This window comes from Portunus trituberculatus, chromosome 46, assembly GCF_017591435.1.
Source record: "Portunus trituberculatus isolate SZX2019 chromosome 46, ASM1759143v1, whole genome shotgun sequence".
NCBI classification, from domain to species: domain Eukaryota; kingdom Metazoa; phylum Arthropoda; class Malacostraca; order Decapoda; family Portunidae; genus Portunus; species Portunus trituberculatus.
In genome coordinates this window covers 12272974-12297586 of record NC_059300.1, presented here as the reverse complement: position 1 = coordinate 12297586, position 24613 = coordinate 12272974, and the positions used below count along the sequence as shown (strand labels likewise).

Sequence of the window (24613 nt, the reverse complement as noted above, 5' to 3'; positions counted from 1 at the left end):
TTGTCTCATGCCACTTTCTAAACTGTGACACTGTTGAATGAATGGAAATATAAGAGGTTCCCGTTGAGAGAGAAGATCAATTAGCGTACAGCCAGTCGTCCCTCGGAGTCATTAAAATAGCGGCGGTGGAAGGGGGACTACTGGCCAGTAAACATCGCGGTCAGGCGGTGACGTCTCATATTGTTTGAGATAATCGCTCCACCATCCTACCGGTCGTCCTTATAAACTCGAGGGACAGCGGCTGCCGATGCAGTATTGTACCTGTTAGTGTGAGGAAAGGTTTGGCTGCCTGCTTCCTCAGTCAGTTTTCGAGCTCCCTCTTTATGCAAAATTGAAAACTTTGCAAACAATCAAGATCACCGTGAAATACAAAGTTAAGCACCACTGTTCAAGATGATTACGGCAGTGAGGTCTAACAGAACCATCAAGTCCCTGGCAAGTGGAGGGCTAGCAACCATCCTCGCGCTGCTGGCTACTCTTCTTCTTGTCCATCCCGCCATTGCCCAGGCCATCGCAGACGAGAGCTACGGCACTATGCACCTTGAAGGTCTTTAAAATCAGTGTCAAATACTCTTCTTGTTTTTGTTGTTGTTCTGTTATGTTTTGTGACATAATAGTAAGGATCTAAGTGCGTGTCAATAATTATTCCACTACACAATCGACGCTTGGCGAGAAGTCAAGATAAAGGTGCAAAGCTGCAACTTGACGAATTTAGTGAAAATAGTGTTATGAGCAACTACGTATAATCTTCATATATATATATATATATATATATATATATATATATATATATATATATATATATATATATATATATATATATATATATATATATATATATAAGAATAAGACCTAAGATGAGCGTTTTGAATCAGAAAACCATCTTGATCGTTAAGTTTATATAATGGAAAGAAGTTATTTTACTTAAAGACCCGCGGCTGGTACATTAGCACTCCAATTCAATATCTATTTGGATTGGAAAATTTATCAAAAATCTGAAAAGACATGTTACAGTTTGGTTGCAACAAGCCTCGCAGCAGACAGTCATTATGACAGTATATGCCAGAAACTGTGGTGACAGGAGTCAGGAAGCAGGCCGCGGTGAATGTCCAATACTTCAAGTTTATGGACTCGAACAGAATCTCCCGAATACAACCTGCTGTGGTTTGTATATCAGCCGCGGATTAAGGAATAGAAGAGTGAGTCATAGCCGTCCTAAAGCCCCGCCCCCGCAATGACGCCACACATTAAGTCTATTACGTAACTATAATTTTATAAATATAAGTACCTATATGTAAAATTTTGTTTGGAAACGATTGATTCAAACTAGTATGGAGCAGCATATAATAAGATTTCACGCAGTCTAGCACATTTCCGCTGCCTTAGAACCTTGCACATCTTTAACACGTACCTGATGAGCGAACAAGTAATTATTGCATCAATCTAGATCATCTTAACCAATCGACGAGGGTACATTATTTGTGTTCGAATTATGAAAGTTACAACCAAACAATATTGTAATTAGGCACTTCATTTCCTTAACGAACCTAACCTAACCTAGGCAGCACTGTAACACTGCACTACCAGAAGTGAATATTATCGCAAATTATGTGGCTGGATCCCCAAAAAAAGAACTGTAAAAAAGGTGTGAATTGCCATCATTCACTTTCGACACTTGCAGGAGTGAAGGAGGACCAGACGTGGCTGCAGACGATGGATGCCGGCAACGAAGTGGCAAGATCAAGAGTGCGCCGCTTTGTTCCCTTCCCTGCTTCCAGCACACTCGAGGTGAGGCTTTCTTTGAAGCTCTCTCTGGCATTTACGTCTTAAAGGTCTTTTTTATCCTTTACCTATTCATAAGTGTAAGTCGTTATCAAACTAAACATAATTAAATCAAATGTTACATAAAATAACACACAGATGACTTCAGTTTATCAATTTTATGAGATCTCTGTATCCTCACGCTTTCCTCAGCACTTAGTTGTACAATACAGCAAATGACAACATAAAAGATAAGTTTGTGCTACAAGTTCCTCTGACCTCATATCTGAAAGTCAACCATAAAACTTTAATAAGCAGTTCGATGCACATCCGGTACAAGAATAAACATATTCGACGTGAATATAATTTCCTTGTATTTCCAGACTTCCTTCAAGCTGAAGTTGCCGGTGACGGGAACAGTAGGTCTGAACTTGATAGTACTCGTCACTGCCTTCGTCTTCAAGCTGCCGGAGGAATACTTTTCGATAGGCAGGAGCTATACAAATTCTGCTGCCGACGAGAGAGCCTTCCTATATTCTAACATGGAATCGCTTCTTGATAGGTTAGAAAATTTATGTTTCTAGTGATGCTGGTTCAAAATACAATACTATCGATGGATTTTATAGATCTTACAGGGATCAGACTCTTGAAGAAGTAGGTGTGAAAAATCGACCAACAGAATGAGCCTCAAGATGATCCTGATTCCTGGTTCTTCTGATTATCACTGGGGAGAAAAATATAGAGCATTGCCTCTATATGTTGGTGATTGTGCTTTTAGTGGGAATTATCCTCAGATAGTTCAGGGCATAAAGAAATAAGCACATGGAATAAACACTTATCAATGACTTTACTTTCTTCCAGTTTTGGGTACAACGGACGAGCATGCACCCTCAGGACCCTGTGTGAGATAGCTGAGTCGCCTTTTGAGCACGACCTGTACGGGGAAGTCATTAATCTTGTCCTCTCGTAAGTAGTAATTGTGGTGGTGGTGGCAGTAGTAGTAGTAGTAGTAGTAGTAGTAGTAGTAGTAGTAGTAGTAGAAGTAGAAGTAGAAGTAGCAGTAGTAGTAGTAGTAGTAGTAGTAGTAGTAGTAGTAGTAGTAGTAGTAGTAGTAGTAGAAGTAGAAGTAGTAGTAGTAGTAGTAGTAGTAGTAGTAGTAGTAATAGTAGTAGTAGTAGTAGTAGTAGTAGTAGTAGTAGTAGTAGTAGCAGCAGCAGCAGCAGAAGTAGTAGCAGTAGTAGCAGTAGTAGTAGTAGTAGTAGTAGTAGTAGTAGTAGTAGTAGTAGTAATAGTAGTAGTAGTAGTAAATATAGTAGTAGTAGTAGGAGGAGGAGGAGGAGGAGGAGGAGGAGGAGAAGAATAAGTAGGAGTAAGAGAAGAAGGTAAAGGAGGAGGATAAAACAAATGTTTCTAAAATCACACTCTTTCGGAATTGCTCAGGTATTTTTATTCGAACATTTTTTTGGTGGGGAGTATGATAAAATTCTCAAAAATGTTGATCAAAAATAATTTCCATACCATGTTCAACAAATTGTCACTAACCTTGTTTCATTGTCCTTGGAAGAAATGTTATGACAATGCTCCATGTCACACTCGGAGATTTAGTGACTCAGGCGTGTTTTAAAAGTGACCACAACGTTTGGTTATCCTGTGTACGCCTGCAAAGTTTCCAGTCAGTATTTGCCTCTCTCTCTCCCGCAGGGCTTCCAAGAGTCCCAGCAACGATGTGGAATACGACGACTACATGCTGGCTGAGCACTACGGCCACACTTACGGGGATTGTGGTTCCATCTATCACACTTGCCCCACTTCCGTTCTTGATATCATATCGCATTCAATCTAAGGTTTCCTATACAAGACTTTCCCACTTGGTAAAAAAAAAAAAAAAAAAAAAAAAAAACTTCTTTTCATGGGACTATCATGGCAGGGGTGTAAATCAATGTAATTTCAAAAATAATGATTTATACTTTCGGTTAACTTTAAAGCAAAGCATTAGATTCATGTCTTTACATCACACACATTGCTCACAGTTTTAATTTAATTTTTTTTATTGTTTTTTTTTCTAAGCTCGCAACAATGAATATTGCTACATACATAAATGTATATATATTTAATGTTTAATTTATTATCTTACGCATTAAGTGACACTTTAGCTTAAACCTTATTCTCAATATCTGCTAAGCAATGAACCCTTCAGAACACAAACATGTCATTTTCACAACACTGTCATCCTTTGAACGTCTTGTAGCAGCGGCAGCAGCAGTGCGTGCATTCCATCGTCTGTACTTATTATGGTCATATTGGTTCTGATGATAGTTGCAGTAGTAATAATGATGTTAATGACGATGATGATAAGGAGGAGGAGGAGGAGAAGGCGGAGAAAAGAGGAAGAAGAAGAAGAAGAAGAAGAAGAAGAAGAAGAAGAAGAAGAAGAAGAAGAAGAAGAAGAAGAAGAAGAAGAAGAAGAAGAAGAAGAAGAAGAAGAAGAAGACGAAGAAGAAGAAAATATACAATAACAACAACATATTCATAAGAAACCATCATCGACTAGTTTCCTCCTCTCTTTGGTTCTTGAGGGTTCACTTCTGCGACAAGGGGTAGCAGTCATTATGCTCAATCTTAGCTATGAACCTTTTATCAATGCTACTGATGTTGTGAGCTACATTTATTCTTTTCTTTTCTTCTTTTTTTAATAATAAACTGGTACACCAATGACTCGTTGTGTTCACTTATTGCTTGATGGGTTACTTTTATCATTGTTTTTCTTCTTGGACAGGTTCAATGTTTTGTATTGGTAACCCCTTTCAGAAACGATATGACCTTATAGATTTTAATGTGTCGCTGTGAAATATCTATGGCAGTGTGTGTGTGTGTGTGTGTGTGTGTGTGTGTGTGTGTGTGTGTGTGTGTGTGTGTGTGTGTGTGTGTGTGTGTGTGTGTTTCACTGTTTGATCTGTTGCAGTCTCTGACGAGACAGCCAAACGTTACCCTACGGAACGAGCTCAGAGCTCATTATTTCCGATCTTCGGATAGGCCTGAGACCAGGCACACACCACACACCGTGACAACAAGGTCACAACTCCTCGATTTACATCCCGTACCTACTCACTGCTAGGTGAACAGGGGCTACACGTGAAAGGAGACACACCCAAATATCTCCACCCGGCCGGGGAATCGAATCCCGGTCCTCTGGCTTGTGAAGCCAGCGCTCTAACCACTGAGCTACCGGGTGTGTGTGTGTGTGTGTGTGTGTGTGTGTGTGTGTGTGTGTGTGTGTGTGTTTGTGTATTCACCTAGTTGTATTCACCTAGTTGTAATTTTTACAGGGCCTGGGTATTATACTCGTGTGGCCCCGTCTCAATATCTACACACATCCAACTTTCCTTTAAAACTATGCACACTCCTCGCTGACACCACCTCCTCACTCAGACCATTCCACACCTCCACACATCTCTGTGGGAAACTATATTTCTTCACATCCTTCAAGCATATTCCCTTGGCTATCTTTTTACTATGCGATCTCGTAGTTCTATTTAAATTTTCCTCTCTCAACATCATTTGCTCATTATCCACTTCATCCAAACCGCTCAACAGTTTATAAACCTGTATTAAATCTCCTCTTTCTCTTCTTTGTTCCAAGGTAAGCAAATTCATTTCTTTTAATCTCTCCTCATAGGTCATTTCTGCCAATTCCGGAACCATTTTTGTTGCCATTCTCTGCAATCTCTCCAACTTCCTTATATGCTTCTTTTTATAAGGGGACCAAACCACCCCAGCATATTCCAATCTTGGTCTAATTACAGTACTAATTAATTTCTTCATCATATCTTTATCCATATAATGAAAGGCTAATCCAATATTTCTAATCAAATTATATATTTCTCCAAACATCTTGTCAATATGAGCCTCAAACTGCCCATGGTCTTGTATTATCACTCCCAAATCCTTTTCCTTTTCCACCTTTTTCAACACTACTCCTTCACCCATCTTATATGACCCTCTTGGCCGTCTTCCACTCTTCCCCATCTCCATTACATGACTTTTGCTCAGATTAAATTCCATCTCCCACCTCTTGCTCCACTCCCAAATCCTATCTAGATCTGCCTGTAAAATTTCACAATCTTCTTCACTCTTCACACACCTACACAATTTCGCATCATCCGCAAACAAATTAATATAACTGTTTACTCCCTCTGGCATATCATTAATATAGACAAGGAAAAGTATTGGTGCCAGCACTGAACCTTGTGGGACACCACTCTCCACCACCAACCAGTCCGACTTTGCATCCCTTATTACCGTTCTCATCTCCCTCCATCTCAAATAGTTTTCCATCCACTGTGTGTGTGTGTGTGTGTGTGTGTGTGTGTGTGTGTGTGTGTGTGTGTGTGTGTTCACCTCCTCGGTCGCCTGCTGGTCACCCCAGCCAGTCTTCCCCATTACGGAGCGAGCTGAGCTCATAGACATATGTGTGTGTGTGTGTTGTGTGTGTGTGTGTGTGTGTGTGTGTGTGTGTGTGTGTGTGTGTGTGTGTGTGTGTGTTTTTTTCCTGGCGCTGCAGTGGATAATATAGGCCCTAACACAGACGCGGGCCTCCTGACTCAGCCACTACCACACCGAATCCACCACCACTACTGCCACGATACCAGCGGTCCCAGCCTCATTCTCGTTGCTGGCTTACTCTGCTCGTATGGATTGGTACGTACAAAGAGATAAAGCGTGTAGTATTGCCTTTACATGTTGAAGAAAGCACAAGTGTCTAGCCTGACAAGGTGATGTGTCCCTGAAGCACGGTGGTGGACTCGCCAGCCAAGTCGACGCGGCCGTCGTTCCTCACTGTGACTGTCACGTCACCGCCTCTCGGAGACACTTGCTTACCTGTACAAACAAAAACAAGTAAGACGTGACAAACTGAAATAAACAAGGCCGAGTTTAGAATTTGTTTATAATAATATTCGATCACGTAGAAATTAAAATTTCACATACATTTTAATACCGTGCATCCAAGCTGCTCAGCCCAGTAAGGCCCCAACACTGTGTGAGCTGAACCTAGAATAGAAGATCAATACGTCCGGTAAATTATGACCCACATCTTAAAATTGTAAAAATGAGTCATAACTTGTCAAGTATCATCAACAATTCTCTCTCTCTCTCTCTCTCTCTCTCTCTCTCTCTCTCTCTCTCTATATATATATATATATATATATATATATATATATATATATATATATATATATATATATATATATATATATATATATATATATATATATATATATATATATATATATATATATATATATATATATATATATATATATATATATATATATATATATATATATATATATATATATATATATATATATATATATATATATATATATATATATATATATATATATATATGTGTATGTGTGTGTGTGTGTGTGTGTGTGTGTGTGTGTGTGTGTGTGTGTGTGTGTGTGTGTGTGTGTGTGTGTGTGTGTGTGTGTGTGTATTTACCTAGATGTATTTACCTAGTTGTAGTTTTACAGGGCCTGGGTTTTATGCTCGTGTGGCCCCGTCTCCATATCTACACTTATCCAATTTTTCTTTAAAACTATGTACACTCGTTGCTGACACCATTTCCTCACTCAAACTGTTCCAAGTCTCAACACATCTTTGCGGGAAACTATATTTTTTTTAACATCTCTCAGACATCTTCCCTTCCTCAGTTTCTTACTATGCGATCTTGTGCTTCTGATGTCATATTCTTCTCTCAAGATTGGTTTCTCATTATCCACTTGATCCATTCCGTTAATCAATTTATAAACTTGTATCAGATCCCCTCTCTCTCTTCTCTTTTCCAGGGTTGGTAGATCCATAGCTTTTAGTCTCTCCTCATATGTCATCCCTTTAAATTCTGGAACCATTCTTGTAGCCATTTTTTGTAGTCTCTCCAATTTCCTTATGTGTTTCTTTTATGGCGGGTCCACACAACTCCTGCATATTCCAATCTAGGTCTTATTTTAGTACTTATCAATTTCTTCATCATTTCTTTGTCCATATAGTGAAATGCTAATCCAATATTCCTTAGCAAATTATATGTCTCTATCAATATGGCTTACCGGTTGATTGTTTTCTTCCATCGTCACTCCCAAGTCCTTTTCCTTTTTTTACTTTTTCTAGTTCTACTCCATCTCCCACTGGTGTGTATGTGTGTGTGTGTGTGTGTGTGTGTGTGTGTGTGTGTGTGTGTGTGTGTGTGTGTGTGTGTGTGTGTGTGTGTGTGTATTTACCTAATTGTAACATACGGGAAAAGAGCTATGCTCGTGTTGTCCCGTCTCCATATCTATTAATGTCCAGCTTTTTCTTAAAATCATGAATATTCCTTGCGTTGACCACTTCCACGTCTAAACTATTCCATGCTTCCACCCTTCTATGAGGGAAGCTATATTTTTTCACATCTCTCCTATAAGTGGCCATTTTAGTTTTTTCCCATGCCCTCTCGACATTCTTCCATTCCACATACACAGATCTTCCCTATCCATTTTTCCATGCCAATCATCACTCTGTATATTGCTATCAGGTCTCCCCTTTCTCTTCTGTTTTCCAGGGTTGGAAGTTGCATTCTTTTCAGTCTGTCTTCATAAGTCAAATCTCTTAAGTCAGGCACCATTTTCGTTGCAGCCCTCTGTACTTTCTCTAGTTTCCTTATGTGTTTCTTTAAGTTCGAGCCCACTGTATTGTTGCATATTCAAGCCTCGGTCTTATCATTGCAGTAATTATTTTCTTCATCATTTCTTCATCTAGATATACGAACGCCACTCTTATGTTCCTCAATAAGTTCAATACTTCTCCAATTATTTTGTTTATATGTCTCTCTGGCGATAGGTCATTGGTAATTGTCACCCCAAGGTCTTTTTCTTCATGACTGGTTTTATGTCTTCATTTCCTATCTTGTACATACTCCTGATTCTTCTTTCACTCTTGCCAAACTCTATTTTCTTGCATTTTGTCGTGTTGAACTCCATTTGCCATGTACAGCTCCATTTCCATATTCTGTCCAAGTCTTCCTGGAGTAGTTCGCAATCTTTGTCACATCTCACTTTTCGTAACAATTTTGCATCGTCTGCAAATAGGCTCACATAACTGGACACCCCATCCACCATGTCATTTATGTAGACTGCGAACATTACTGGTGCCAACACTGATCCCTGTGGAACTCCACTCTCCACCAATCCCCATTCTGATGGTCTGTCCTTAATTATTGTTCTCATTTCTCTTCCTACCAAAAGTCTTCCATCCATTTTAGTAAACTGCCATGCACTCCTCCTACCATTTCAAGTTTCCAGATCAGTCTCTGGTGTGGTACCTTATCAAAGGCCTTTTTTAAATCCAGATATATTCCATCAGCCCAACCATCTCTTTCCTGTATTACATCTATCACCCTCGAATAGTAACATATCAGGTTTGTCGTGCATGAACGCCCTTTCCTAAAACCAAATTGACACTCACAAAGTATGTCATTTTTCTCCAAGAAGTCTGTCCATCTAGTCTTCACCACCCTCTCACACATCTTAGCTACCACACTTGTAAGTGACACTGGTCTATAGTTCAATGGGTCTCTCTTGTTACCTGATTTATAGATTGGGACAATGTTAGCTCTTTTCCAGTCTTGGGGCACTACGCCTTCCCTTAATGAGGCATCAATTACTTCACAAACTTTTTCTGCCAATTGCTCCCTGCATTCTCTTAAAATCCATCCTGATACCCCATCAGGTCCCACAGCTTTTCTCACTTCTAAACTCCCCATCATGTTCTTGATCTCCTCCACCGTTACTTGAAACTCCTTCATAATCCCTTTCTGTTCCATTACCAGTGGTTTGTCAAAAGCAGTCTCCTTTGTGAATACCTTCCGAAAGCATCCATTCATAGCCTCTGCCATTTCCCTGGGATCTTCACTGTATACTCCATTTACTTCTAAACTTTCAATACTTTCTCTATTTTTGATGTTGTTGTTCACATGTCTGTAAAAAAGCCTTGGTTGGTCTTTACATTTATCAATTATATCCTTTTCTTGTTTTTTTCTTTCTTCTCTTCTAATCAACACATATTCATTTCTTGTGTGTGTGTGTGTGTGTGTGCGTGAGCATGTACGCACTACATATTTCATCCTGTAGTTGTACCTGTGACGGGATCCTCTGGTATTCCATTCCAAGGGGCGTAATAACGCGAATAACAGTGACACTCTGCTGTTGGTTGAGGGTCTCCATTGTCCTCCGCTCCCAGTGTAAGGATGACACCCTTCACTAGTGACCCGTCATGCTGCCTCAACAGATCGCCGGTGTCTAGTTGCAGAGCTTCAAGTTGCTGCCTGATTGAGAAAATTTAACTGGAGTTACTGTCGTCACCTGATTACATATATCAACCTGGATATATATATATATATATATATATATATATATATATATATATATATATATATATATATATATATATATATATAACAGATAATGCTTTTATACTATGTATCTGCCACTTACCTTGTGCAGGACGGATGAAGACGAACAAGAAGTTTCCTGGTAGTTCGTGAGATGAGTACCTGAGACACCAGTAAACCACCGCTTGCTACCTTGACTAATTCGGACAGTTGGGTCTCCTCGGCAGGGGTCAGGGTCTCGGGTGGATTAGCAGGAAAGTCTAGGATAATGCAGTGGTCATCACGTCTTGCCACTAGTGTCCCGCTCTTAGTTTCGAACTTCAGTCTAGTGTTGGAATTACCTGCATAGATCATTAATGCGATCATAGTTAGAGGTATTGTTTTGTAAGCCATGTTACCATGCACCCTACTCATATCTCATTACTATGTATATATCATAAGGAGCATTAATTTCACCATATCAACGAAAGGAGAGTGTAACCGACCGAGACAATGGAGAAGGACGTGGGAGGTGGCCAGAGTGGCATGGCCGCATAGAGGAACCTCATTGGTGGGAGTAAACCAGCGGAGAGAAAAACGATCGCATTCCTGCCATGACGCTTTACCCTCTGCCAATGGGGCGACATAAGCAGTCTCAGAGAGATTAAGTTCGCTGGCCACTTGCTGTAGAGTTTTTTCATCTAACATCTGTAGAAGCATTCATACTTATTATGCTTTTTTTTCAATGTTGTTGCTTAAGATCAACATCCTACTGCCACTCTTTTTCCAACTTCACCTCTCGACCTATCCCTCTTTGTAAGTAAACCAGATGTTACCTATATACGTACATGTCTGTGCCTCAACAGTATTCTTAACATACTCTATTTTGCATTGATACATTAACCGGGGCCTTGTTGTCGAGGCGAATCAGCCCTAGTAACAAGTCTGGCGACCTTGACGAAAACTGCCTACCACAGGGATGCCCATGCAGTGCGCCAGTGTCAAGGAAAGAATACTTCACATAACTTAAGATAGTGAGCTGGCATGGCAAACTCAAAGAAAAACACACAAATAGGACAAAAGAAGGCATGAACACGTTGATGTCCATAAAACTCTGTAATAACTGTAATGCAATCAGTCTTGGTTCATTAACAATTGTCACATTCATATTTCACCCTTAATTATAAGCAGATTACATAAAGTATACTGCATGTGTGTGTGTGTGTGTGTGTGTGTGTGTGTGTGTGTGTGTGTGTGTGTGTGTGTGTGTATTACCTGAAGCAAGGGTATCACAGCCGCTGGATTACCAGAAAAAGGACGACTGGTAAATGCATCAACTGTGAAGACGTCCAGTTTCATATTCTGAAGCAAAGCGGAATACTGCTTACATTATAATTAATACAATAAACACACACACACACACACACACACACACACACACACACAGCTCGTTCCGTAGGGTAACGTCTGGCTGTCTCGTCAGAGACTGCAGCAGCAGATCAAACAGTGAAACACACACACACACACACACACACACACACCGCTTAGTGTAGTGGTTAGCACGCTCGACTCACAATCGAGAGGGCCGAGTTCGAGTCCCGGGGCGGTGAGGCAAATGGGCAAGCCTCTTAAATGTGTGGCCCCTGTTCACCTATAGCAGTAAATTGGTACGGGATGAAACTCGAGGGGGTTGTGGCCTCGCTTTCCCGGTGTGTAGAGTGTGTTGTGGTCTCAGTCCTATCCGAAGATCGGTCTATGAGCTCTGATCTCGCTCCGTAATGGGGAAGACTGGCTGGGTGACCAGTAGACGACCGAGGTGAATTACACACACACACACACACACACAGAGAGAGAGAGAGAGAGAGAGAGAGAGATTCTTAAAATATAACATGGCATCACACACCAAATGATGTCAATAGCCCACCACTGTAGAATGTTTTTATCTGATAACAGTAATTGTTGTTCGTGATACGGAATAGACACTCGACTCTGGGTGATGTTGTTTAGCCACTGGAATCTACCTATAGCCTTAATTCACCACTAATAAAATTTATGTCTAAATACTACTTACTATTTCAAACGGATAATATATGGGTTAGGTTGTATGCAGCCGAGGACCAAATGAACTTATTCCTACAAGTAGTTCACTATGACTATCCAACAGAAAGTCTTCATACGCCTGGCAGATAAACGTTCAATTGTCGTACATAAATATTATTTTAGCTATCAACCCTCAACAATAAACTTTCTCTATATGTCTACATACTAACTAGTAGAATCCCAATGCAAATGGCCATGTTATTCTCATGCAAGTAGGTATACATACAAACGCGAAGATAAAACACTGTCAAATTTCATATGAAGTTAGACAAGTGAAGCTGAGAGAGAACAGGCAAGAGTGGAGTGGAGTTTGTCTGCCCCTAGCCCTCTGCATCGCTGGTGTCTATCAGGTGGTCAGGCAGTTGAAGGGACATATATCGACTCACTCAGTTGATACACTTGCTGAGCTGTTCACAAGCCCCTGTCAGATCACTATTGAAAATATATACCACTAAGAACAATGGGAAAATTCTCCGGTCGCCGTGCATTGGTGACAGGTGCTGGGAGCGGCATCGGACGCGCCACTGCTTTGAAACTGGCTGAAATGGGAGCTGAAGTATTTGCTCTGAGTAAAACGCTCGCCAATTTGGAATCACTCAAGCAAGAGTGTCCCAGTATCAACATCATCCCCGTAAACTTAGAAAACTGGACAGAATCAAGAGAAGCAGTGAAGAAGATTACACCCATCCACCTCCTGGTCAATAACGCCGCTTATGCAGAGGTAGCACCTTTCCTGGAGGCTTCACCGGAGTGCTTTGACAAAACATTTAACGTCAACGTCAAGGCCGTCATGAATATATCCCAAGTTGTGGCTGGGGACCTAGTGGCAAGACAGTTACGAGGGTCCATAGTCAATGTATCTTCCCAGGCAGGACATCGTGCTTTACAAGACCACACTGTGTACGGCTCTTCAAAAAGTTCTCTTGAAATGTTGACCAGATCAATGGGTCTGGAGCTGGGACCAAAAGGCATCCGGACTAACGCCGTGGCGCCAACGGTAGTCAAGACACCAATGGCTCTGGTGGGATGGTCGGACCCTGTCAAGGCGGCTGGAATGATATCCAAGATACCCCAGGGGAGGTTTGCTGAGGTGGAGGAAGTAGTGAACGCTATCGTGTTTCTGTTATCAGATGAGAGTGACATGGTGAATGGGCACTCCTTACCAGTTGATGGAGGATATTTGGCAGCATAAATCTTTCATCTTGTTATTCAGTACTGCCTAGCACATCCAATAAAACAAATTTTTGTCAAAAGTGCTTAAATTATATCCTGCATATATACATATATTTTTTTTTCTTGCCTGTGTTGTGTAATGTTAAAAAAAAATCATCAAAGAATCATGCTTGACCATCAGGCATATCAGTAGAAATTAAACGACACACGGACACACGAATGACCAAAAAGAAAATATTTCTGTCAGGTTTAAAGCTATATAATCTGCCCATGCATTTAAGCCACTTTTTTTTCATATAGATAACCTACCAATTAAGTGTATTGAGTCGTGCCTTAAAAAATAGACTTCACTAATTATAGTACATAAATTATGTATATCTTTTTTTATAGTCCCAGTTATTATCATCCTATTTATATATTTCACATTTATACGTCTTAGGTCCTAGAACAAGCCTTGGTCGTTCCCAACGGTGCCTCTCAGTGGCGAAGTTGTAAACCTGTCAGGTGTCAATGTCGTATTAGCGCCCTGGCGGAAGAGCGAAGGGTGAGTTGTGCTGGATGGCAGGCAACCGAAGTGATTATGGTTTTATTGTGCCTGTTTAATCTGTCATGGCACTCGTTAGGAAGTGTTGCAAATATCAGTTGATTATTGGACGTCAACCACACAGTATAACAACAGCTGCATTGGAGTGGAATTACAGGTAAGACCGTGTATGTCACCACTTTTTTTTTTTTTAATTGCCTTACCAGATCATGTTTTATTGTCAAGTAGAAGGATTTTGTCTATTGGATTCACCTTGAGCTAACTGTTAACATAACCATTGTCACTACAGAAGCGTACTTTTCTACCTCTGCTACATCTGTCGACATACACATGTTAGGCAGGTTACAAGTTTTGTGGTCTCTCTCTCTCTCTCTCTCTCTCTCTCTCTCTCTCTCTCTCTCTCTCTCTCTCTCTCTCTCTCTCTCTCTCTCTCTCTCTCAATAACATGTCCAATATGGAATTTCATATGGATACTCGCAATTATTTATTCTTTTATAATATATATATATATATATATATATATATATATATATATATATATATATATATATATATATATATATACATACACATACACATAGGTGTGTCTAATAATTCTTACTCTACATTTAACACAGTCCATCTAACTGAAACTACATCATTTTGTTCATGTATAGAGACATAGAAGCACACACTTGCTCTTATTTTTTATATATTTTTTTCTTTATATGAAACTGCATCAGTAAAGCAACATATAATACATCAGCAGTGACTTTACCACTAAGTATTTGATTTTATGAATTTGATACCACAGCTCCACCCGATGACAAATATATTACAGTTCATTCATCTATTTTAGGTATTTTTAATACTTACTGAGCAAGCAATACCCTTGACACATTCCATTAAAGAAGTTAGGAAGGTGGTAGCGTAGTGGATAAGGTGGTGAGTGTGGGATCAAGTAGACATCCACGCATAGATTCGAATCCCACCATATACCACTTTGAAGCTTTGCCATTTGTCAAGTGATTTAAAGTTACCTACATGTCACCATGATACCCAGGTTCTAGGTAGTTACACCAAAGATACACTTTGTTGGTGATATGGGCCCTAATATGGGTACCACTATAAATGAAATTGCCTGCACCACTAATGGGCAGAACCTTAACAGCGCTTTCCACATATACTCTTCAAGTATGCCTACAGGCGCTATAGGTCATAACGTTAAAAGAAAAAAAAATTCATATCATGTAGAAGCGGAAGGTGTTCTCTCTCTCTCTCTCTCTCTCTCTCTCTCTCTCTCTCTCTCTCTCTCTCTCTCTCTCTCTCTCTCTCTCTCTCTCTCTCTCTCTCCTAAGTTTAATAAAGTCTTGGGAGGGGGATCATTGTGGTTACATCACACAGTTATAGTGGGATGAAACATGTTCATGATATAGTTGATTCTACTGTAGAACAATTTTCAATGATGCTGTCTTGGTACAGGCATGTGGTGACCCCTCCATTCGCTATGAGATGCACTTGGTAAGTGAAGCTGCATCTCACTGAACTTCCTGCCGGCTTCTGTATTTCCACCTTCCTATGAGTTGAACTCTTTCAAGACACTTATCCTCCAGCTTTAGCTGACACTCTTGTCTCTGTATGAACCAGGCCAGTGCCTCAGTGGGCCTTTTTTTTATTGGCATTTTTCTTACCCTTGTCAGCTTCCTTCCTACATGAAAAAAGATAAAGGCAAAAAAGATTGGCATATATATATATATATATATATATATATATATATATATATATATATATATATATATATATATACATATACATATTTATTTATTCTTAGGAGAGGGATCTCATTAGTCTTGGCAGAAATCCTGTCGAGCGATAGTCCCCAAAGTCATAGTCGCAACCCAATTTAGGATCCCAAATGTACCATAGAGGGCTGATGGACACTCAGAAATGATTAATAATAGGTATTCCTTTACAATTGCTGCTTCAACTCTTTGCTAAACATCAACCTCTTCTGCACCAACAAGCTTGATATCAAGAGAGAATGTGTGGCTTTGGGTGGAGAATTATTTCTCTTGTGGGGGATTAGGGAGCCTTGCAGGCTGTGGTGCCACAGCCTCTAATGCCCCAAAGCTGCTGGTAGCAGACAGATTATCTGGTTAGATCCTGGCAAGAGTTGGGAATGCAAAGCTTAACCTAATCTAAATTAACTTACCTTAATAAAAGTCTTGATCCCTTTTCCTTGCACTTCATTACTCACCATTCTAAAACTTCAAGACTCTTCCAGAATTGCATCTAAAAAGATATTTTTTGGAATAGATCACTATCTCATTGCCTGTGCCTCTCCTTTAGATATTATAAACAAGGAAAACATCAGTAAAACATAAAATGCCTTAAAAACAGTTTTTACTTTGTCTTTTAGTATTTAAAAAGTAAACAAGCATTGTCTATATTTTGCAGATGTTTATGATCGACAGTTTCACTATACCTGTGATACACAAATTGTGATACACATTCTAGATTAGAATACACACCTCTGTCTTTGTCATAGCAAGAGTACAGGTCCTGTGAGGTTAGACATAACACAACTTGCCATATCCTTCCACAGCAAGGTTAGACATTACTAATTTACTATTTCCACTGTATAATGAGACCATTCCCTACTCCACATCCACTCCAGTCCTTAGACCACAGCAGAGGCTGGGTACTTCTTGTAGACTGCTTTGCATCTTAATTGGCTCCTTATGTCAATGGACAGTGTCAAATATTTTTCCAAGATCACCCCTATCACCATTTTCTATAGTGTTGTTATAGTTAGGTTTGAATCCCACCACATACCACATTGAAACTTTGCCATTTGTCGAGTGGCTTAAAGTTACCTACATGTCACCATAATAACCAGGTTCTAGGTGGTTACACCAAAGATGCGCTTGGGTGGTGATATGGGCCCTAACATGGGTACCACTATAAGTAAAATTGCCTGCACCACTAATGGGTGGAAACTGAACAGCGCTTCCCACTCACTTTTCAAGTGTGCCGACAGGCGCTATAGGCCATAACAAAAAAAAAAAAAAAAAAAAAAAAAATGCACCATTTTCATTATTTCCAACTGCTTTGATGTGTTCCATCAAAAATGGATCATATAATGCAGTAAGTTCTACTATTAAAAAGTTACCATTTTGCCAGTATCTAATGATCTCTTCACTATCTATGTATGCAAGGCTTGCCTTAATTAGAAAAAATTGTTGTTGCAACAGTACGGCAGTATTTTAGTCAAAGAAGAGAAGAATCATTTTATCAAAGATGAAGCTTTAGTTTTGAACTTTGTGTTACCTTGTTTCTCACAAATTTTCTTCTTATGTTATCATGTTGTATAGTTATTCAAAGAGAGAGAAGATAGGAACATTAGAGAATTACCTCTGATGCAGGGAGCCCTGGTAGTTGGCCCATTTCCTCCTTCTATAAATGTGGCTGTTTTCAATATTAATAGATCCTTGGTTGCTTGTAATTCAATTTTCTGGTTGCTTGTAAATTAATTTCCTGGATTTTTCAGAAATAAAAAAAATTAAAGAAAAAAATAAAACTGGAGATACTATCAAGATCAGTTGTAATATCACTTAGGAATTTAGTATCACCTATCATCTTATCTTTCCTTCTGTCTTCCTTTGACATGCTGTTTCTTTTTTTAGTGTAGCCCAAAGAGAGATGGCTATAGCAGAAGAGTCTTCTCCTCTTCCATTCCAAGCTGTTCTCCTTCAAGCCCTCTTCCTACTAGCATCTCTTGCATGCATATACTGTCTCTTTACCATATAAATGCATTCCGCATCTAATTTGATTATGAAAGTGGACCTAATTCATCTAGCTAAAAGGATTATCATACTTGAATATAATTATGACAGTTGAGTCTTCCTTAATCCTATTTGTTGCTATGCAACAGATCATGATATGTATGTGCCATATTTCAGGAAACCAATTAATTCATCCTGTACGTTTAACTATTAAGACATATAAGGTGATGGCATAGTGGATAAGGTGGTGAGCATGGGATCAGGCAGACGTCCATGCATAGGTTCAAATCCTTCCACGTACCATCTTGAAACTTCGTCATTTGTTGAGTGGTTTAAAGTTTCCTACATGTCACCATGATACCCAGGTTCTAGGTGGAGGTGTAATTGCCTTACACAAAAGATGTTCTTGGGTGGTGATATGGGTTCTAATATGGGTGCCACTATAAATAGAATTGCCTGCACTGAACAGCGCTTCCCATACTCTTCAAGTATACTTACAGGCAGTATAGGCCATATCGTAAAAATAAATAAATAAATAAATAAACAAAATAAAAGTATTAATGTACCAGCCCTTGGCCAGGGTAAGATGTAAACCTCCCCGACTTACTCCTCAAGATAACTTGGTAGATACATAATGCTTGAGAACAGTAGAATGTGTACTGAGACATTGTTGAGTTGGTCAGAGACAAAAAGAGGGGAAGGATATATATTGTTGCATAGTTTCTTCTAAAAAGATTCCTAAAATTACTGTAAATCAAAAGATATAGTGGAGGAAGGTGATGAGGATGCAATGAGTGATGCTGTGTAAAGTGGTGCCTAACTTGGCAATGCACTTAAGGGAACAAAAAATAAAAAGTTTGTGTAATTCACTGTTTGATCTGCTGCAGTCTCTGACGAGACAGCCAGATGTTACCCTACGGAACGAGCTCAGTGCTTATTATTTCCGATCTTGGGATAGGTCTGAGACCAGGCACACACCACACACCGGGACAACAAGGTCACAACTCCTCGATTTACATCCCGTACCTACTCACTGCTAGGTGAACAGGGGCTACACGTGAAAGGAGACAGACCCAAATATCTCCACCCGGTCGGGGAATCGAACCCTGGTTATCTGGCTTGTGAAGCCAGCGCTCTAACCACTGTTAGAGTGTGTGTGTGTGTGTGTGTGTGTGTGTGTGTGTGTGTGTGTGTGTGTGTGTGTGTGTGTGTGTGTGTACCTACAGGGCCCGAGCTAAGCTCTCTGTGTCCTGTCTCCTTGTCCACTCCTGTCATATCTCTCTTTCATCTGATTGACACACACCACGTCAACGACATCACTGCTTAGTTTATTCCACTTATCAATACTACGATGCGAGAAACTGTATTTTCTCACGTCATTTAGACAGATGTCTTTTATTAATTTTTTTTCCATGTCCCCGGAGATGATTACTTGTGGTCACCTTTACCAACTCTCTGTCCAATATGTCAATCTTGTTCACCAATTTATACATAGTTATCATGTCTCCTCTTGTTCTTCTCTCTTCTAATGTGGTCAGCCCCAGTTTCCTCAGTCTTTCCTCATAGTCTAACTCCTGAGTCCTGGTACCATCCTTGTTGCCAGCCTCTGTACCCTTTCCACCTTCTTCACATTTTTCTTCATATGCGGTGACCAGACACAAGCTGCATATTCTAACTGGGGTCTTATTAAGGTACATAATATCTTCTTCATCATTCCTTCATCTAGGTAGTGGAATGCAAGGCCAATATTTTGAAGCATGTTATATGTTTTCCAAAATATCTTGTTAATGTGTTTCTCCGGTGACAAAGTGTTTTGCATGGTTACTCCTAAGTCTTTCTCCTCATTGGTCTCTTTAATTTTCTCATCACCCAGCCTGTAATCCCAGTTTGGTCTGTATCTACTTCTTCCCATTTTCATAACATGGGTCTTGTCTATATTAAATTCCATCTGCCACTCCTTACTCCACTCATATATTTTATCAAGATCTTCCTGTAACTTGTTACAATCTTCCACATTCTTTACTCTCCTCATAATTTTAGTATCGTCCGCAAACATGTTCATGTAACTGTCAATTCCTACTGGCATATCATTAACATAAATCAAAAACATGATGGGACCCAGCACTGACCCTTGTGGAACTCCACTGGTTACCTTCTTCCACTCGGACTTCCTTCCTCTCACCACTGTTCTCATTTCTCTTCCCACTAAGTAATTTTCCATCCATTTTGCTAGTTTATCATTTACTCCTCCAATCTTCTTTAGTTTCCACATCAGTCTATTGTGTGGTACTTTATCAAAGGCCTTTCTCAAGTCCAGGTAGATAGCATCCACCCATCCCTCTCTATGTTGTAGTATGTCAGTCACTCTTGAATAAAAACATAATAAATTGGATACACGATCTTCCTTTTCTGAAACCAAACTGTCTTTCACTCAGAATGTTTTCACTTTCTAGATACTCACTCCACTTAGCTTTAATTACTTCTTCACATACCTTGCACAATATACTAGTCAACGATACTGGTCTATAATTTAGCGGTTCCATTCTACTACCATTCTTATATATAGGCACAATGTCAGCTCTTTTCCACTCTTTCGGGACTAATTCTTGTTCGTATGGAGGTTTCCACAATATCAAATATGGGGTTCAACAATTGATCCTTACATTCTTTTAGCAACCTCCCAGATATGCCATCAGGCCCCATTGATTTATTAATATCCAAATTGCTTATAATTTTCCTTACATCTTCCTTAGTAACCATGATGTCCTGCATTTGCTTTATTTCCGTAGGCCTTTCTCCTATAAAATGCTCCTCCTTTGTAAACACTTTGCAAAAGTTGTCGTTCAAAATTTCAGCTATATCTCTAGCATCCTCATATACTTCTTCCCCATTTTTTACCTTTTCTATTGCCTCCCTTATATTTAGTTTTCCATTTATGAATTTGTAAAACATTTTAGGGTCACTATCACAGTTTTCCACCACCCTCTGTTCATATTCCTTTTGTGCTGTTCTCCTTACTTCAACATATCTATTCCTTGCTGTGTGTGTGTGTGTGTGTGTGTGTGTGTGTGTGTGTGTGTGTGTGTGTGTGTGTGTGTGTGTGTGTGTGTGTGTGTGTGTGTGTGTGTGTGTGTGTGTGTGTGTGTGTGCATGCATGCATGCATTATGGAAATTAATTTACTTATATGTATAGAAACACCTTACAGTGAATAAGTATAAAAGCTCAAGGTAGTGGATGCTTGTAGCTGTTGTCATTTAAGTCTTTAAGATAGTCGTGATGAAGGAAAAGATCTCTAAGTTCCCTGTTGAATTAGCTAAGGGCATATATGTGAGTAGTTATAAATATCCCTTCACATTATTCAGGCAACATGTGTACATAGTTGTCCTGATAACTGTGCAAATTGATTATTTATACACACTGATGAATTTCCCAATCCAATGTGAGTATTAAGGTCAGCTTTGTTGTGACCAGCATGCCTTTCTGTCAAACAATAACAGTGAGTGTTGGCTCAGTAGGACAGTAACCTGTGTTCACCATGGAAGGCAACGTGACATGCATTCCCACAGTGTCAAGATTGTTAGCCATCTACATATGGTAAGACATTTCAACCTTCCACCCAGAGTACTAAGTTTTCATTCTTAGAAGTATGAAGAAAACTCAATAATTAAGTGAAAAATTATGATGGCGTAAAAGGACAATCTTGGCCACATAATTTATCAGTAGCAACATCTGGTAGCCCTCACACCAGGTTGAAGGCTTCAGTTTTCCTTGATTGGTTCAACAACTTCAAAAACTAAGCTTTTAGGCTCCACACACTTGATCTTCCCCACCTGGTCCATGTCCCGTCCCTCCCCATGATCAGGGTGTCTCCACATCATCTCCCTCTCCACCACCCTCCTCTCTGTGTGTGTGTGTGTAATTCACTGTTTGATCTGCTGCAGTCTCTGACGAGACAGCCAGACGTTACCCTACGGAACGAGCTCAGAGCTCATTATTTCCGATCTTCGGATAGGTCTGAGACCAGGCACACACCACACCCCGGGACAACAAGGTCACAACTCCTCGATTTACATCCCGTACCTACTCACTGCTAGGTGAACAGGGCTACACGTGAAAGGAGACACACCCAAATATCTCCACCCGGCCGGGGAATCGAACCCCGGTCCTCTGGTTTGTGAAGCCAGCGCTGTAACTACTGAGCTACCGGGCCGTGTGTGTGTGTGTGTGTGTGTGTGTGTGTGTGTGTGTGTGTGTGTGTGTGTGTGTTTACTTAGTTGTATTTTCCTAGTTTTATATTACAGAGTGTGAGCAAGGCTCATGGCAACCTGTCACCATATCTATTTTTATCCAACTTTTCCTTAAATACATGCATATTTTCTGCTGTTACAGCCTCATTACTCGAGCTGTTCCAGATATCCACCATTCTGTGTGGAAAACTAAACACTTCAGGATCTTCTTGGAGTGTTCTCTTATCCATCAATCTCCAGCTCCTGTTAGTGATGCCAGGTCTTGTCTGTCTATCTTTTCCAAACGGTTTATTATTTTATACATCATCATTAGATCTCCTCTCTCCCGTCTACCTTTCAAAGTTAGTACTCCCATTTCCTTCACTCTTTCTTCATGATAAGGTTCTTCATCATATCTGGCAGCATCTTTGTAGCTGTACGTAGAATTCTTTCTAATTTCTTAATATCCTTTTGCATACATGGAGACCACACCACTGCTGCATATTCAAGTTTGAGTCTTATCATAATGGTTATGATTTTTTAATCACAATTTGATCCATGTAATTAAATGCCACACTAATATTTGTTAATGTCTTATATGTTGAAGTAAATAATACATTTGTGTGTCTTTCTGGAGTCAGGGTGTCTTGTAAAATCACTCCCAGGTCTTTCTTCCTTCCTTTTCATTATAATATCTTCTCTCATTTTGTATTCCCATGGAGGTCTTCTGTTACTTTTACTTATTTTCATCACATGGCGTTTCTCAGCATTAAAATTTAATTTCCACTTTTGGCTTCAGTCCCAGATCTTGTCAGTATTTCTCCGCAATTCCATACAGTCCTTATTACTCTCAATAGTTGTACATAATCTGTAAGCAAGATTGTGTAGCTACTCGAGGCCTCTTGCATATCATTAATGTACATTTGGAACATTATTGGTGCCAGCAATAACCTCTGTGATATGTCAATAGTCACTGTTGTCCAGCTTGATGAGATGTCTCTTACCACAGTCCTCATTTCTCCTTTCATTAATTAATCCCTGTTACATTCACCGGTTAAACGGGTAAGATTGGCATCGGGGAGCCGGTGAACAATAACAATAAAAAAAAAACACTGCAGGTTCAACTGGTGAGGAAATGCAAAGGGGGGCACTTAGAAGCTATTTAATAACTCAATAATGTAACTGACATACACATATAGATATAACATGAAACTGACATACACATATACATATAACACATAAATAAATACATCAATAAAGAACCCAACTTAATACTTAACAATAATACTAATCCTATATGGAAGCAATGTGGAAAACACGGGACGTGGGGAAGTGATACTTATGAGGTGTCGCAGTGGTGAAGTGCTAGGTGAGGTAGATCCCACGGTAGTCCAAGAGGCGTTGTGTTCACTGGTTGAGGCCTTGACCTCGACTGACTTCCAGAAGTCAGGGGAGCTTGCTTGACACTTCCACTTGAGTCGAATGGGGCCACGTGAATCCAACTTCGGGACAGTAGCGGGGCTTCATGAGACGGTGATGTGGAGGGTTCATGAGACGGTGACGTGGAAGGTTCATGAGACAGTGACGTGGAAGGTTCATGAGACGGTGACGTGGAAGGTGAGGTGGAGAGGTGGCGAACGAGGTAGCAAGCGGAGGAGGGGATGGTAGTGGAGTATGTTACGGGCGGGCCGTAACAATCCCCCATCTATCTTAAGTTATTTTCTTGTATTCCCCTTATGTGTTCTATCTTTCATAAGAGTTTTTAATGTGGTACTCTGTCAAATGCCTTTTTGATATCCAGATATACTGTGTTGACCCGTCCATCTGTTCCTTGTATCTCATCTATTACTCTTGTATAGAAACTTAGTAAATTTGTTATTCATGATCTTCCTTTCCTAAAACCAAATTGGAAGTTATTTGTAATTTTATTTTCCCCCAGATACTCCATCATTTGCCTTGATCCCAATTTCACAGACCTTTCCCACAATACTAGTTAGTGACACGGGTCTATAATATATGGAGGGGTGAAAAGTTATGTGGGAGGGAGGGGAAGGGAGATAAGAGGTAGTGGGAATAGATGAAAAAAAATTACCTCAGCTCTACATCACGATTTTTTTTCATATATTATGAAAGTTTGCATTATTTATGTATTTTATATAGGAATAGGATTAAAAATAAAGGTATAATCTGTAGTAAGATTGTGTCGAGCTCTTTTTTGTTTCGTTGAAATAACACTCGGCTTTTTTTTTTTTTTTTACTTTTTTTTAATTAGCACGCTTAGGATTGTTTTGTTGATTGAAATAAGACTAAGAAAATATGAAAAGCATGACCCAAGTAATAATATTTCATAAGATTTAGTCTAACTATTCATATTTTCAAATTGAACATTTTAACAGTATACTAAAATAGAAAAGAAAAAAAAATTATACTACAAGGAATCTGTGTTTTCTTTATTTGGCTGAAAAGCGAAAATTTTCTGTATTCAGAAAATATAATATAATGTAGTTTGACTGCTTTTCTTCTCGACACATGTTGTATTTGTCGCCCCGTTAGTTTAAAATATAGTCTTGGCTTGGACTTTGCCATGTAAACAAAAGACTCGGTAACGTTATTATATTTTGGTTATTTATTAAAGTATTT

At 39.6% G+C, this 24613-nt stretch overlaps 4 protein-coding genes across 11 annotated transcripts in view; 3 read left to right on the top strand and 1 right to left on the bottom strand.

The window, feature by feature from the left end:
* Nucleotides 1–393: 393 nt before the first annotated feature.
* LOC123519715 lies at nt 394–4476 on the top strand. Its single transcript, XM_045281219.1, has 5 exons — nt 394–547; nt 1682–1788; nt 2145–2323; nt 2623–2727; nt 3463–4476. The coding sequence occupies exons 1-5, from the start codon at nt 394–396 to the stop codon at nt 3602–3604; spliced, it is 687 nt and encodes a 228-aa protein (XP_045137154.1). The 3' UTR covers nt 3605–4476.
* Nucleotides 4477–6229: 1753 nt separating this feature from the next.
* LOC123519848 (phenazine biosynthesis-like domain-containing protein) lies at nt 6230–12429 on the bottom strand. 3 transcript variants are annotated; one of them, XM_045281427.1, is made up of 7 exons: nt 12237–12429; nt 11441–11527; nt 10672–10873; nt 10290–10527; nt 9933–10120; nt 6748–6810; nt 6230–6639 (listed from the first exon to the last, which is right to left on the bottom strand). In XM_045281427.1, exons 2-7 carry the CDS (start codon nt 11522–11524, stop codon nt 6521–6523), a joined length of 894 nt encoding a protein of 297 aa, XP_045137362.1. In that variant the 5' UTR covers nt 11525–11527; nt 12237–12429; the 3' UTR covers nt 6230–6520. The 3 variants fall into 3 exon arrangements, with proteins under 3 accessions (XP_045137362.1, XP_045137363.1, XP_045137364.1); XM_045281428.1 differs by having other exon boundaries at nt 11441–11545; nt 12237–12310; XM_045281429.1 differs by lacking the exon at nt 11441–11527 and having other exon boundaries at nt 12237–12303.
* Nucleotides 12430–12564: 135 nt separating this feature from the next.
* LOC123519849 (L-xylulose reductase-like) lies at nt 12565–13518 on the top strand. Its single transcript, XM_045281430.1, has one exon. It carries the CDS (start codon nt 12726–12728, stop codon nt 13455–13457), a length of 732 nt encoding a protein of 243 aa, XP_045137365.1. The 5' UTR covers nt 12565–12725; the 3' UTR covers nt 13458–13518.
* Nucleotides 13519–13907: 389 nt separating this feature from the next.
* LOC123519847 (leukocyte elastase inhibitor-like) overlaps nt 13908–24613 on the top strand; it is a 33842-nt gene continuing 23136 nt past the window's right edge. For 3 of the 6 annotated variants that reach the window (XR_006679110.1, XM_045281420.1, XM_045281421.1), the window contains exon 1: nt 13989–14139. Coding sequence is in view for 4 of the 6 variants with exons in the window: in XM_045281420.1 (XP_045137355.1) it covers nt 14048–14139 (92 nt within the window). In the remaining 2 variants the exon portion in view is untranslated. Of the gene's footprint in view, nt 14140–21267; nt 21342–24613 lie in introns of those variants that run through there. The other 3 variants (XM_045281422.1, XM_045281426.1, XM_045281423.1) reach the window with 3 other exon arrangements.